The sequence below is a fragment of the Biomphalaria glabrata genome, chromosome 2, assembly GCF_947242115.1.
Source record: "Biomphalaria glabrata chromosome 2, xgBioGlab47.1, whole genome shotgun sequence".
Classification (NCBI taxonomy): Eukaryota; Metazoa; Mollusca; class Gastropoda; family Planorbidae; genus Biomphalaria; species Biomphalaria glabrata.
In genome coordinates this window covers 31,421,113-31,437,306 of record NC_074712.1, presented here as the reverse complement: position 1 = coordinate 31,437,306, position 16,194 = coordinate 31,421,113, and the positions used below count along the sequence as shown (strand labels likewise).

Below are 16,194 nucleotides of genomic sequence, written 5' to 3'. Positions count from 1 at the left end.
TAGTATTTTTTTTACTATAGTATTTATATAGACTAGATCTAAATCTAGTATTTAAAACTATTTATAATTAGGCACGATTAGAGATATAATAATACAGAAGGGGTTCTATCAATTATATAGGTTATGACTGAAAAAAACAACAACTATAAATACTTTTAATTTTACACTGCTCATAACTGCTGTATAACTCATACAAACTTATCTTTTCCCAAATGTTTCCCATAATAATTTTTACTTTATCGTCCAGTCTATATATATATATATGTCTATGGCTTCAACCCTATTCCCAACCGGATGGATGGGTCAAATAAGGTCAAAACCATATTCACAGTCAACAGGGTCAAATTAGGTCAAAACCTTATTCCCAGTCGACAGTGTTTAGGTCAAATCCTATTCAGTTAAATTTTTTTTTTTAAGTGATTGATTTTAAATAAGATAATCGAAAATAGCTATAAAATTGGTTTGATATTGATAAATCTTTACAATTTATTAAACTATTATTTTTTCCCTAATGTAATTAAAGGAACAATGTATACTTTATAGGTTATTTTATTATAGAATTGTTAGGTCACATTGTTGTTAAATCTTTGAGCTGAATATTTGCAATAGCTATAAAATAAATAAAATATATTAATTCACTGTTTTTTGTTTTTATTTCATTCCTGGTCACATTATCTCCAATTAAATATATTTTTTGACTTGGCTTTGACTTTAAGCACTCAATTCAACATATTTTTTTATAGGCCTATATACTGCTTCTTGATATTTTTGACATGTGTTTTCAATGTTTTCTCTCCCATCTTCATTATAAAGTTTAGTGCATTGAGGATGGCTATAATAAAAAAGAGGAGCTATCAAAACAAGGCAGAGAAAAAAATATAATTGGGGTGAGGGTGGGTTTAAAATTTGTTGCAAAGCAATAACATGTGTAGCTGTGAGGAGAAATGTAACCATATGTGTAAACACATAGTAAAATGCTAACTATATTGTAAAGCTTAGAGTTTTTTCATTTATGTTGATTCTATTCAATGTAGGGAGGGGATATCAAACTTTATTGTTCTCACTAAGGTGAAATAGGGGAGGCAGGTGGGTAGGATATACCTACACAGGATGTTATAATCTAAGGCCAAGTTGTGGCGGAAGTAGTGGATATCTTTGAGAGATAGTACCACAATAAGAATCAATGGATCATGTTCTATACCTATGATTATTATCCAACCAATCTTAGCACCATTTCAATAAATAAATATTTCTCTCTCATTTGATGTCAGTAATATACTTGTATGATTTCTTGGTTTGAAATATTATAAAATAGAAAACATACACATTACTTTGTTAATTTACATTTTTCTATGTCATTTATGTGTTTTTTTTATATCAATAAATTATAATGCTTAAAATTTTCTCTTACAGCCCCTCCACCCACCAAAAAAAAAAAAAAGACATGTTCAGTTATAGTAACCATCCTACAAGCAAAATCAAGCATCATCTGTGGTTAAGCCTAATAATAGTATCATTCTGTAATAATGTAGAGAATTTAAGACACTTAAAAAGTGCATCCCTTAATTCTCCTACATGAATAGCACAACAAAATCAACAAAGACTTTTTTTGTTTTTTTGGTCATATGTATGACATAATTTATTAAAGCAAGTAATAGAAGAAATTTTATGTTCGACTATCACTGCTAGAAATATATATAGCATATAATAATACATAACATTTTCAGTCAGTATATAAGTAGACATGTAAACAATGTAATATGCATCAAAATGAATTGATAAATAAAACTGGTAAAATAATAGAAAAAATATGATAAGTAATCTACACAATTAAGATGCCAGTACAAAATTACATTTAATTGTTACAGCTAAAAATATATTACACATATACTCAGCTAAACAATATCAAAGTCAATATTTAATATATAAACTTATGTAAGCAATTTAATATGTATTTGATAAAAAAAAGTGCATTATAACAAATATATGGTGAGTAAATAGCACATTATTGAATGGTAGTATTACTGATACAATAGTACATTTATATATTAAAGGTAGAATTATGTTACACTTTTAATGCTCAAGATAGGTCTTATGAAGTGAAAGTTAAATTAACAAATAGACTTAAATGTTAATATGTATTAAAACACTTCTAACATTTTAATTGCAAAATTTACAAATAAATGAATCTACAGAAATATTACTTGATAAACAGAACTCATGAAACCACCTATCACACACCATACAACCAATCCAGTTCATCAACTTCCCATCTATACAATTCTCTTTTGAAACCTCTTCTAGTCCACATTCAGCACATTCATCACCATTACGTTTGTTTTCTAAACATTCAACATGGTTATCAACAAAAACATTCACATCATTTGCACTGGAACATTTAACATTACCACCACTTCTTTTTCAGTACTGCTAACAATTTTAAGTTTTTTACTAACCGAGCTGTAAGGGAAACCTAGTCTTTTTTTCTTTGTGAAGTGTTGTTTATTATTAGGTCTTCCTTTAGTTTTTACTTTTTTCAACATTACATTACTAAATGTATCAGTTGTAACTTTAGATGAGTCAACAATATCACTACCAGACAGATTAATTGGAACAAACTCTTCACCAACACACTCACCATTCAAACTAACATTTGTTTCAGCCAAGGCCTGAGAAGTTGAGGCAATTGGAAGAAACTCTGCATCAACACACCCACCATTCAAACTAATGTTTGTTTCAGCTAAGGCCTCAGACACATTAGTAATAACAAATTCCTTATTGGCCCTGATATGACAAATAAATTTCTTTAACTGTTCAAGCTTTACTAAAAAATGTTGTTCCCCCATATTCTGATACAGACAGTTTAGTTCATTTGTCAGGTCCTTAACAATTTTAAATCGCCCTTCTGCTGTCTTTGCACTAATGGTTGGATAAATTACATTAGTTGAGATAGATGATATGTCCTCAAATTCTTCATCCCTAAATGATTTATTTTGGAAATGGCACCCATCAGGAAGAAAAACCATTTCTAAAGAAAGTTTATGTCTCAAAGAAAGAATATGTCTGCAAGGCAATAAAAATTTAGTGAAGAAAATACAATTGCAAGAATCCATGCTAACCACATATGAATTGGTATCATTAGAATTACAAGTATTAGAAATAGAAAAAAATGATGTGTCAGTATCATTTTGAACTATGTTGTAGTTACATCTTTTAAATAAAGAAATCTGATGGCCCACTAACTCTGCTCCAAATGGTGTTAATATATTCTTGTACAAAGTAAGCAAATGTGTGTCTGGTAGTGTAGAATAATGTTTAGTTATTTTGTGAATGTGGTGTTGTGCTGATTTTATTTTAGATAGATCTGAATCAAACAAAAGTAGCTTAGTTACACATACTGAGAGTGTTGTGTGGCTATCTAGGTGCTTTTTTATCCTTGAATGATAGGATTCTACATGATTTGTAGTTGTGATATGTAGAGATGCAACATCTGTATTTCTACATGCTGCCCACATGTCAGAAATTGACCACCAATTATTTTGAAAGTAGCTTTCAACACTGGGACATGCTGAAATGATGTCAACTTTTAACAACTCAAATGCTTCTTCACTTAATGTATAAGATTGTTCTTTAAATAGATCAAAAATTTTATTGGATAATTCCTTTGAGACATTTGTATTTAAATACTTTTTTACTGCTGTCATTGTGTGAAATGAACATAGGCGAATTAAAGGTTGAGGAAAACATTGTTTGATAGCACCTATTTCACTAAAATCTTTATCTACAAAAAAAAATTGAGGCTCCACACACACATCATGTAATACACTCAAACATTCAGACAAAATTTCAACACTCTCATTCCTTACAAAAGCATGCAACACAGGTACACCATTACCATTGGCATCAATACACATAACATTCAACAATGGAAATAAATACTCATTGACTTTATAAGTGCAATCTATTATCAATATGGTTTTGTTGGCTTTAAGTGAACCTATCATTTCCTTGGTCATGTATGCCAAATACAAAAATTCATTTTCTGGTGTCACACCATACTTCACCATTCCACCACCAACCTTTATACTATTTAGAATTTTCTCTACTCCTTCACTGTCAGTGCAGGGGTCTTTCAGTTTTCTCCTGTAGTTTTCCACATCCTTTCCAAGAACACATTTGTTCTGTTTCTGCGAGATGATTTGTCGCAATTCTGACTGCGGTATTTTGGTGCCAACCATCAGATCCACGGTTTCATCTGGCTTTATTCTTCTATTTTCAGGATACACAAGTGCAGTCTGAAAATAATAAATTGTATATATATAGCTATTGGAAATTGATATTGACAGTTGAAAGTATTATTATAGCAAGATTCGACAACTGCGAAAAAGATTTGAATTAGATTTATGATGTAGATTCTAGATATAGACTCTATATCTAGATCTACATCTAGAGTCTAGTCTATTAGACTAGATTTCTGAGAAAACCTAGTCTACAATAGATCTAGATCTATTTAATAATAAACTTTTAAAATAAATAGTATATAGAGGGGCTATCTATAATCTGATTTTTTTGGAGGCCCCGTGCTGTGCTGTCTAGACTTCAAATAGGTCAAAAACTACAAAGCACGGGTATTATATCTATCTATCTATATATATATATATATATCATGGGCGTAGCCGGGGGGGGGGGTTCACCACCCCCCGAAATGAATTTAGTGATTGATTTTTTGCTTTGATTTTGTTTATTTTAGGAGAGATTTTAATACTAAACCATCACTTGCCCAAGCATAACCAAAGGGGTTTTGAGTCTAAAACCCCCTACCAGGGGGGCTCGAGTTTTAAAAATCCCTTCCAGGGGAGGGGGGGGGGGTTCGAGTTTAAAACCCCTACCAGAGGGGTTTTGAGTTTTAAACCCCCTACCTGGGTTTTTCTTGCAGTTCTATAAAACAAAACAAAAAAAAATTAAACGAAAATCCCCTAATTCCAAGAGCACATAGTTAAGAAAGATTTTGATTTAAAAACCCCCTCTAAAATTTACGATAAACCCCCTCTTCAACATAAAAAAAAATAATTACGCACTCAAAATGTTATGAACGTAGCTAAATGGGTTTTGACTCAATTTTAAGTTTAAATCCCACTTCTGCGGGGTTCGAAGGTAAAAAATACCTTTTTAATATTAAAAACAAAGCAAATTATACACTCAAAATGTTATGTGTGTAGTCAAAGGGGTTTTGAGTTTAAACTCCCTTCCAGTGGAATTTGGAGCTAAAAAGTACCTCTTCAATATAAATAAAAGCAAATTACTCACTCTTAAATCTATGAGCGTAGCCAAAGGAGTTTTGAGTTTAAACCCCACGCCAGCGGGGTTTGAAGTTAAAAAATACATATTCAGTGTAAGAAAAAAAGCAAATTACGCACTCAAAATGCTATGAGCGTTGCCAAAAGGGGTTTGATGTTAAAAATACCTCTTCAATATAAAAAAAAAAGCAAATTACACACTAAAATTATTTGAGCGTAGCCAATCCAATCGGGGGGTTTGAGTTTAAACCCCTCTTCTACAAATGGCTTTTTTTTAAAGTTTAAAACCCCTCCAGATGGTTTTGAGTTTAAGATCCCCCTACAGAGCATTTTGGGGTGGAAAACCCCCAACAGATTATTTTGACGATAAAACTTCTCTTTTCGATATAAAATCTAAAGCAAACTACAGTCACTTAATTCCAAGAGCGTATTCAAGAGAGGTTACACATTTTAACCAGTGGCAGGGCTTCATTAATAAACTGCAGTGAATAGTCATCTGCCGAAATTGAAAAACACTAAATGTGGCTCAACAAAGATGGCTAAGACAGATTTTAGGAGTTAGTTATAGAGATCGGGTCTAAATCAAGGAAATCCTATGCCGAACTGCTAGTCAATCCCTTAGTAAGATTGTGAGAGAGCGACGCATGAGGTTTGCGGGACATGCTCTCTGACAAAATGAATTACGCAAGAAGAGTTGCAATGATATCCTAGTACAACTTGACGCCACTCATTCATGGAGGTCCTCATAGCAGGTGGGAAGAGGCTTCAGACATTACCAGTGACAGATTTTTATGGAAACAGCTTGACGGCAAATGCGCCGAACGGCGCGGGAGGGTCTAAGTCAGTAAGAATAGCACATTAGGTTTTTAAAATAAAACTTTTTAATAACAGGAAAATGCAGTGTAGATACCTCAGAATATGCATTTTGTTGGCTTTCAATACCAGAAATAGTGCTTGGCGGCGGGGCTTCGCCCCGCGCTGGGGAACTCCTAGCGCTCCCCCAGACCCCCTTGCTAGTAATGTCGGGGAGTCTACAATTTTATGGAAACAGCTTGACGGCAAATGCGCCGAACGGCGCGGGAGGATCTAACTCAGTAAGAATAGCACATTAGGATTTTAAAATAGAAATTTTTAATAGCAGGAAATTGCACTGTAGATACCTCAGAATATGCATTTTGTTGGCTTTCAATATCAGAAATAGTGCTTGGCGGCGGGGCTTTGCCCCGCGCTGGGGAGCTCCTAGCGCTCCCCCAGACCCCATTGCTAGTATTGGCGGGGAATCTACAATTTTTCCAATAACTCATGGAAGAACCTATTCTAGGGCACATTAATCGCCTTCCGAAAGAATGAAGGGTCAGAATGTAATAAAGATTTTGTAGGCATACACACATAAATACATATAAAAAAAAAATTCGCGGGAGGGGGGGGGGAATCCACCCCCCCCCCTCCGAAAAAAAAAATATATTCAATATATATATATATATGGAACAAGTACATCTAGACTAGAAGAAGTCTATCCAAGGACCTCTGCTTTTGAGGTCAATAGTTTCAGGCCTACTATTGTCTTTCAGGGGATCACGACAAAGTCTATCTTATCTTATCTTATCTTATATAATACAGACGTTACTTCAAAAAAGAAGATGATTTACGTCCTACGCGTAATGCATTTAGTCATGCATATTAACCAATGACTTAAATTCTGCCAAGTCACTGGTTTTCCTGGCTAGCTCAGGCAACCCATTCCATGCTCTATAATAGCACTAGGGATAAGAAGGGGTATTTGTACACATTTGTTCTAGCATATGGGACGAGGAATGTGCCTTTATCTTTGTGTCTTTCAGAGTATTTTATTAAATTTTGTTACAGATATATATAGATCTAGATCTAATTCGTTCCCTCCGATTGGTTCACCCACGAAAAAACAAACTAGATCTAGAACCTGTTATAATATATACTAATAATACTATTGCTTTAGACACTTTAGTGGTCAAGGTTGTTTTCATATTGTTTCTTATCGCTTAATTATATACAATTTTAAAAAATATATTTAGTATAGGCTAATATATCATTGCATTTTTATTCAGAAATTATAATAATAATAAATATAGGCCTAATACAAAATTTTCTAGACATTCTTCTATTATTTACACATCGACGAGGACAAAGAAAATATGGTAGCTAGGCTACATCTAAGTTTGGAATTGCGCATAATATATTGGTGGTGTAGCTATTATAATTAGGCCTGCTAGTCTAGGCCTATATGATGCCCAGCGGGTCAATATGTATAGGCCTATATTATATACGTTCCTCCTGATGAATGTTTCGCTTCCAAATTAATGTGTATAGGCCATGGGCGTAGCCAGGATTTTTTTTTCGGGGAGGGTTTGGAGGGGGGGGGGGTTCCCCTCTGACTCCCCCCCCCCCGCGGAAAAAAGTATATATATAGGCCTATATATATATATATATATGTGTGTGTGTGTGTGTGTGTGTGTGTACACAATTAATCTTTATTACATTCTGACCCTTTCGGAAGACGTTTATTGTTTATTGTAGACTCCCCGCCCTTGGTAGCAAGGGGTCTGGGGGAGTTCGCAGCGCTACCCCAGCGCGGGGCGAAGCCCCGCCGCCAAGCACTATTTCTGGTATTGAAAGCCAACAAAATGCATATTCTGAGGTATCTACAGTGCATTATCTTGCTATTAAAAAGTTTTATTTCAAAAACCTAATGTGCTATTCTTACTGACTTAGACCCTCTCGCGCCGTTCGGCGCATTTTCCGGCAAGCTGTTTCCGCAACTCTTATTTTGCCTAATTCATTTTGTGTGAGAACATGTCCCGCAAAACCTCATGCGACGCTCTGTCACAACCTTACTAAGGATTCGACTCCCAGTTTGGCATATGATTTCTTTGATTTAGACCCGATCTCTATGACTGACTCCTAAAATCTGTCTGTAAAATGTTTTACATGTTTCGTATGTTCCTTCAGAGTTGAAGATAGTTTACTTCCTAGTCCAAACCTCCCGCAGGACGACGGGGGATGGGAGTGGGCAGGATTTGAACCCTCGACCATCGATAAATCCGAACGACAGTCCAGCGCGCAAACCTCACGACCAGTCTTAGTCATCTTTGTTGAGACACATTTAATGATTTTCAATTTCGACAGAAGACTATTCACACTTTATTAATGGAGCCCAAGCCACTGGTAGAAATTTGTAACCTTTCTTGACTACGCTCTTGGAATTACATGCCTGTATTTCGCTTTAGATTTTATATCGAAAAGGAAAGTTTTTTCGTCAAATCATCTGTTGAGGGGTTTTAAACTAAGAAATCTCTGGAGTTTTTTTTTGTTTTGTTTTTAATTCAAAACCCCATTTAGCTACGATCATAGAATTTGGTGACTGTAGTTTGCTTTAAAATAATATTGAAGAGAGAGGTTTTCAACTCTAAACGCTCTGTAGGGGAATTTTAAACTCAAAACCATCTGGAGGGGTTTTAAACTTTAAAGAAAAAGCCATCTGGAGAAGGGGGATTTAAACTCAAAACCCCTTTGGCTACGCTCATAGATTTTATAGTGTGTAATTTGCTTTTTTTATATTGAAGATGGGGTTTATCGTAAATTTTGGAGGGGGTTTTAAAATCAAAATCTTCCTCAACTGTGCTGTTGGAATTTGGGGATTGTTGTTTGCATTTTTTTTTGTTTTGTTTTATAGAAGAGGGGGATTGAATTGCAAAAACCTCTGGTAGGGGGTTTAAAATTCAAACCCCCCTGTATGGGGTTTTAAACTCAGAGCCCCCTGGTAGAGGGATTTGTATCTCAAAACCCCCTCATAGGTGTTTTTTAAATCTCAAAACCCCCTGGTAGGGGATTTAAACTCAAAACCCCCTGGTAGAGGGTTTTTAACTCAAAACTGCCTCGGCTGTGCAGTGGTAAGTGATGATTTAGTATTAAAATCTCACCTAAAATAAACAAAATGAAAGAAAAAATCAGTCACTTAACCCCAAGAACCCCCCCTGGCTACGCCCATGGTATAGGCCTATTGGTATGTGTTAATGGTTAAAGTAACGTTTGCTAATTTGCAAAGTAAAAAACAACCACACAAAACCAAAACAAAAAAACAAAAAAAAAACACAACAAAACAAAAAAAAAAAAAAAAACTGCTTTCTTGACAAAACTATCAAGAATTTTATTGGAAATAACTTTCTTCTACCCGCTATTGTTCAACGGACAGGATAAGTAAATCAATTGGTAGAAAATTTGTTATCGTTAATCAATTAAGTAATTCTTGATTAACTATAATTTTGGAAAAAAATCTTCGCTCGTATTGAGTCGTAGGTCTATATATGAAGCCTTAGCTTAAAAATATGCGAATCAAGGTGACGATATTCGAAGTGAATCATCTAGCACAGGGGTTCTCAACCTGTGGGTCGCGACCCCTTTGGGAGTCGATTGACGATTTAAAAGGGGTCGCCTAAGACCAGTGAAAAAATGAATTGTTTTTGTCCATTCTTCAATTGATGTGTGTGTGTGTGTGTGCGGGGGGGGGGAGGGGTCGCGGAAGAGTGAGTGATGTATAAAGGGGTCGCCGAGCCTAAAAGGTTGAGAACCGTTGATCTAGCAGATCTTTAAAAAAAAAAAATAAAAAATAAAAATTCAAGAGCTCAACAAGTCCTTGTTTTAGAAGTTCGGAGGCTAAAGTGCACAAATAGTTTATTTTCACTTGGGACGAAATTAATTTTTAGTTAATGTTGCAATAAGCACAATCGAGATAGATTTTGATCAAAAGATTCAACAATTGGGAAGGCAACGCTCATATAGCTTTCGTTGGCTGTAGTTTGCTTAAGAATAATATAGAAGGGGCTTTTAATCTCACACACTCTCAGTAGGGGGTTTCAACCTCAAAACGCTCTGGAGGGGGGTTTTAACTTAACTCTTTCTCTCCGTAATTATTTACCACATTCTGGTGGAATCAACGCTGGTATCGTCAGTTAGGAGAGAATGAGTTATAAAGCCCTCTGGAGGGGGGTTTTGAATTCAAAACCTTTCTAATTGGATACGCTCAAATAATTTCGTGACTAAAAATTGTATGCTTTATTATTAGATTGAAGAGGGGTTTTATCGTAAAAAACAATTTTGGAGGGAGTTTAAACTCAAAATTCTCATTGGCAGCTCATTGGCTATGCTCGTGGAATTTGGTGACTGTCATTTAATTATTTTTTTTTACCCCAAACCCCCCATGGAGGGGGATTTTAAACTCAAAAGCCCATTTGGCTGTGCTGGAGAAAGTGATGGTTTAACATTAAAATCTCATCTAAAATAAACAAAATCAAAGCAAAAAATTAGTCACAAAGCCCTCCCTCTCCAGGGGGGAATTTCATTTCGAGGATGGGGGATGAACCCCAAGCCCCCCTTCCCCGGCTACGTCCATGTGGTAAGTATAGACCCCTGGCAAATCGTCATTCGACCCCAAATGAGTCGCAATCCATTGGTTTAGAGCCAGCCCCTGACCTATATGGGCAAATACAAAATTGTGAACTGACGGTGTGTGTGTGTGTGTGTGTGTGTCAAGGCCAAGGTTATGGGTCAGACAAAAGCTAAATAAAGACCAAATTTTAATGTTTACATATAATCAGAAGGCTCCCAGATATTTAGATCTAGTCTAGATCTCGATTCTAGAATCTGGAAATAAATTCTAGATCTAATCTAAATTCTAGATCTAAATCTTACCGACCTATTTATTTAAGATAAGTCATAAGATTACATTCACTCAGTTACTCAAAGTGAAAGAGTTACTGAACTGAGACTGACTCTGAGTTAGAGTGTTAGACTACAATTTGACTATTACTAGAGTATTACTACTAGATCTAGATCTATTAGATCTATATAATTATAGAAGTGAGTATAGACTATAGACATTATACCTCTATAGTCACTATAGACGATAGTGTCTATAGACACTATAATAATAGTTATAGTTAAATTAAGTTATACTTATAGTAATAGGGTAATATTGAGTATTACACTATTAGTGACTTATGACTTATTATTTAGGTAATTCTGCAGGATTTCAAGGGGCAGCCATTTTTGTTACAATTTTGTTATTGTGTATGTTCCAAAGAAATCCCAAGATAGTGTCTTAAAAAATACCAAGAATTATCATTACTTCTGTGTTATCAAAGCAAAGCAATTTTTTCTTTTAATTTTGACTTGGTGTCAATACAATACGTTTCTTATTGTTCTGTCTTCTTTTTAATTGTTAAATATTGTCTATATCTATTCTGAATTATTCTGATATAGAGAATCTAAATTTAACTAGGCCTACAATAAATATCAGCACAGTTTATTACCAAAATTTAATTGACCTTTATTGCCTTTAAGAACCTTGTTAAAGTTAAGTCATATTAATATATTCTAGTAATTAGTCTAGTTCTAGCAGTTAGATTATGAGTCTAATTAATAGACTTATTAGGACTAGATGATACCGGTATAGCTAGATCTAGCATATTATTTAGCTTCAAAAAAAAAAAAAAAAAACCAAATCGGAGAGAAAACCCAAGATACAAGATTACAGTCTAAACAATAACAAAGATGGCTGCCCCTTGAAATCCTGCAGAATTACCATATAGTGAGTATAGTGAATAGTGTCTAACTATAGATCTAGAATCTAGACCTCTTAACTCTTATACGTATCATAATAATCATAAGTCATAATAAAATAACTCATAAAGATCTAGAATTCTAGATCTAGATTATTTCTAGATTATCATTATCTACTTATCTACTAATCTAGAATCTAGTCTAGTAGACTTAAGTAGATCTAGATTAGAAAGAGCAGAACCAAAAACTAAAGACTAAAAGGTAATCGTAATCTATATTAATATTTATATACTAAAAGTAAAAAAGTTATGTAGAGCTTGCTGAGTGTGGGGTTTACAAGGACACCAAATTTATCTTTCTATGTTTTAAATATATAATCTTTTATAGATATAGTATATAGGTAATCATCTTCCTTTTTGAAGTAGGCCTATGGCTATGTCTGTATTATATAAGACATAATAAGATAAGAGTGCCTTAAGAGTGCCTAAGAGGGTGTGAAAACATCTTCATCGCACTGTGCGGGGATGTAAAAGAGCTCCCCCAGGGATCTGTCAATGTCCAGGCACTGTCCCTCAAGGAGCTGTTACATAAATGGCGTGTCCCACACGGTTAGCCTGGTAGATCAAAGGAACATGATGGGAGTCCCAGTGGTTTGGCCTCTGGCCGCGTCTCTAGTCCGCAACTCAGTAGTGTCCCTGTCCACCGGAAGGGATCGCAAAATCAAACTCTTAAGTTTAACCCGGAGTCTCACCCCTCATCAGACAGGGTGATGTGAAGGAGGAACTTCAGGCTGGTGGAAGGGAGCTCTTGTTCACTTTTGCTGGCCTTAGAGTTCCAAGTGGGATGCACAACTATACATGACAATTTCAGATGGTAGAAACTTCCTCAGCATTGTAATATTTATATATAATGTAAAATAACACTTTGATAGCATTATCTCCACTAGGTTGATCAAAGATAAGCCATTGAACAATGCATAAATCATTTATACTTGATATCATCAATGAGAATCGCTAAAGTCTGGTGCTACAGGTCGCTGCATCACGGGAGGACTTAATTTAACATCATCAGGATGAGCCTAAACTTGCCTTAAGAAGCGGATTTCCTTTTGTATTTCCCATACCTAAAGATAGAAAAAAAAGATTTCTAACACTACTTTATAATGGAAATATTGATTTTAATATTATAGTCTAAGATTGTTATGGTAGTTATAATTTTTCCACTAAGCCATTTAAAAAATAGCTTAATTTGGCATCATTTATAACTGGTAACAGCATGTTGGCGTAAGTTTTTTTAATTTTGGAGGACAAAATTGCATTTAAAAATAATAAAATACATGTATACCGGTAACAAACTTTATGCATAAATCAAGGCCTAAAAACAATACAAAATATTGAGCTTGCTTAGAAGTGATAGTCAATGCCTATGACTTAACTGTAAATTTTCTAAATAAATATGACTTTTGTTTTATGACAATGTGGTATCATTCAAAAGCTTAGGAATCCTTCTTTAAGATTATCTGATGGATTCAGGGATATCCGTGGAATAAGGACAGTTTGTGATGTAGCAGCTGCGATAGTTTTACACTCCAGTACGTTGTGTTTATTGTGGTTAATGCAACCGCTAAATAGCAGGGATATCGTAAACTCGAGGAGGGTCATGCAGACGTTCTCAGAAGTGAATAGTGATAGTAGTGGGAAGTATTTGAGACACCGCCACAATTTCAGCCTTGCTACCATACATGCCGGAAATATTCATTTAGGCAGCATATAGTCGAGCAGAATGTATGACTGTGCTTCCGTGAGTGAGAACAACACACAGGGCACTGCCATAGTTATCCCAATGTTCACAAACATAGCTTACAGCCATCTTGCCAAGTTCGAGAGCAACAGTTTCGTCGATGACATTTTCCCAGAAATATGCGACTGATAAAAATAAACAGGACTACATTGAAAGACCTGTTGACTCCATGAAATATATGTGAAGCTGTGTCCATGGTTAGGAAACGAAGGGCAATACGAAGGGGCAAAATCATAACAAAGCTACAGGAAAAACATGCAACTATTTTAATGACACCAGATATTGACGTGTGTAAAAAATACACACATAAATATAGTCAAATATAGAATGTATTAAGAGAAAGATTACTTGTTCTCTCCCCCTCCTCTTTTTTTCTGAGTATCATCAACTAAAACTGCTTAATTAAACATCCATTTTTTATCACTCAGAAAACCCCTTTTCCTTAGGCAGCACATCTTTCTCTTCTAGAAAATCATGTGCGAAATTTTTCAGTTACCAAAATATTCGGAGAACCTCGCAATAAAAGGATCTTACAAATCACAATTTTCTCTGAATTTTTTCTTCTTTTTTCTTCTTATCCTCTTTTTTTCTAATTTTATTAATACATTTCACAACTGATATCCATAACATGCTGCAAGTTCAAAAGTGTTCCACACACAGCCTCTTGGTGTAAAAAGCAATGATATATTAGAAGAATTTAAACTTAATTTACATTGCAGTTCCAATAGCTCTACCAGTTATTGAGGATTTAGTTTACTAGTTTAGATTACTAAAATTTAATTGATAATTTTATATACATAAATTTGCTTCCTTAAATAAGCCTGACCTTTTGATTTTTTTCTTTAAGTAACTTAAGGCCATAAGTTCTGCAAAAATGTTGAAATTATCATCATTTTTTTCTTACCACAAAAAGCTTAAATAAGTTGACATTAAAATATGTTCTAGACCAGGGGTCGGCAACCTTTTAAGTCGGAAGAGCCAAAAATTATAATTTACAAGATTTTGAAGTTGTTAAAGAGCCACAAAGATTTTTCTTGCCAACTATAAATAGTTCTCAAACAATGAATTTTTTTAAATGAAAAAAAAAAAGAAAGAATTCATTTATAAGTAGTGTCTCTCACAACAAATAAGATAATCGAGCAAACAAATTCAATGGGAGCTTTTTCTTTGTATGGTTTTAGAAAGTTTGGATACATTTGGCTCATGACTGTTGTTTTTGGTTTCAAACACGACTCTAAATTTTTATTTGTTAGTTGACTTCTTATTTTACTTTTAACTATATTCATGCAAGAGAACGCTTGCTCGCAAGACTAAGTCGATCCAAAGATAGTTAGCACTTCGAATACTAACTTCACCTCACTGTAGCAATTCGCGGCATTCCTTAGAAAGTCTAACTGGTTAAGACGCCAATCCGTCTTGTGTCGAAAGCAAATTAAAAGCTATATAGAAACATCCGATGACGGCCGAGATCTTTCGACTTACTGACAACAGTGACGACGCGTGTAATGGGGGAGGGGTGTGGTGAAAGGCGAGTACAAGTGGATGAGAGATAGAATCGGCGCCTAATCTTCGTTAAAAGATTCAGAACTTCTTTAAAAAATGTTTCGATAAAATAAATAATATTTGCGTATGGAACTAAAGAGCCGCAGCTTCACATCCAAAGAGCCGCATGTGGCTCGCGAGCCGCAGGTTGCCGATCCCGGTTCTAGACTAACGAAAATAAGAGCTTACATGATTCATAATTGAATATAACAATTACATTAATCCAACTTGTTATGTGTTTTTTTTTTTGTTGTTGGTTTGATTAGTTTTATAAACATTTTGGTCAATTTGGGCGTCGTAATAGCTAATAAGTTAAATTCCTGTGGAACTTTTTTTCTTCTTCTAGAAATAGGTTATGATTTTTTTCCGAACAGGAATGCTTTTTCTTGATTTTTTTCTCGGGGTGAAATGCGCCACTTGTAATTGTGCAATGCTCCACTTTGGGCGCATGCTCCACTTTGGGCGCATGCTCCATATCTTGGTCACTCCTGTTCTAACAAAAAAAATGTCTAGTTAAATATCAAATCGTTATTCATTCCACTCTATGAATGGAGCCCAGAGACTGGTAGGAAAGCAGATCAATGTGTGAAATGATTTTTTTCTTGGAAGATTGAAGAACCCTCCTCTCCGCTACATCCATGGAATTTGGTGACTAGTTTGCTTTAGTTTTTCTCAGGCTGTTGCTTGCGTGTGCTTAAAAGGATTTACTTAATTAATGGATTTAGCGAATGGTAGGACAATAGATTTTACTAGTGCCTGTTGGGCACATTACATTACCAGACCACTAAACATCATCCGATTGTTAGCATTGCCAGTATGTTACCATCATTAGGTCAAGTAGTAAGGCTACATTAGACTGTCTTTTTATCTTTTAAGCTAAGCAATGTCTTTACAGTTGTTATTTCGTCTTAGTCTAATAAGTCATTGAACTGCACTATTATTCAAAGCTCTAGTGCAGAAA

At 34.8% G+C, this 16,194-nt stretch overlaps 2 protein-coding genes across 5 annotated transcripts in view; one reads left to right on the top strand and one right to left on the bottom strand.

The window, feature by feature from the left end:
* Positions 1-1,692: 1,692 nt before the first annotated feature.
* Positions 1,693-11,393, bottom strand: LOC129924565 (uncharacterized). The gene is made up of 2 exons (XM_056020055.1): positions 11,316-11,393; positions 1,693-4,295 (listed from the first exon to the last, which is right to left on the bottom strand). The coding sequence occupies exon 2, from the start codon at positions 4,236-4,238 to the stop codon at positions 2,376-2,378; it is 1,863 nt and encodes a 620-aa protein (XP_055876030.1). The 5' UTR covers positions 4,239-4,295; positions 11,316-11,393; the 3' UTR covers positions 1,693-2,375.
* The window catches only part of LOC106052916 (E3 ubiquitin-protein ligase MARCHF8-like), a 58,977-nt gene continuing 53,648 nt past the window's right edge, over positions 10,866-16,194 (top strand). The window contains exon 1 of one of the 4 annotated variants that reach the window (XM_056020059.1): positions 10,866-11,189. The gene's annotated coding sequence lies outside the window, so the exon portion shown is untranslated. Of the gene's footprint in view, positions 11,190-11,390; positions 11,920-11,950; positions 12,153-16,194 lie in introns of those variants that run through there. The other 3 variants (XM_056020064.1, XM_056020063.1, XM_056020061.1) reach the window with 3 other exon arrangements.

What these genes read in the sequence shown, in the direction of transcription:
- LOC129924565 (XM_056020055.1), bottom strand. Translation starts at nt 4,238, where the DNA reads ATGGTTGGCACCAAAATACCGCAGTCAGAATTGCGACAAATCATCTCG.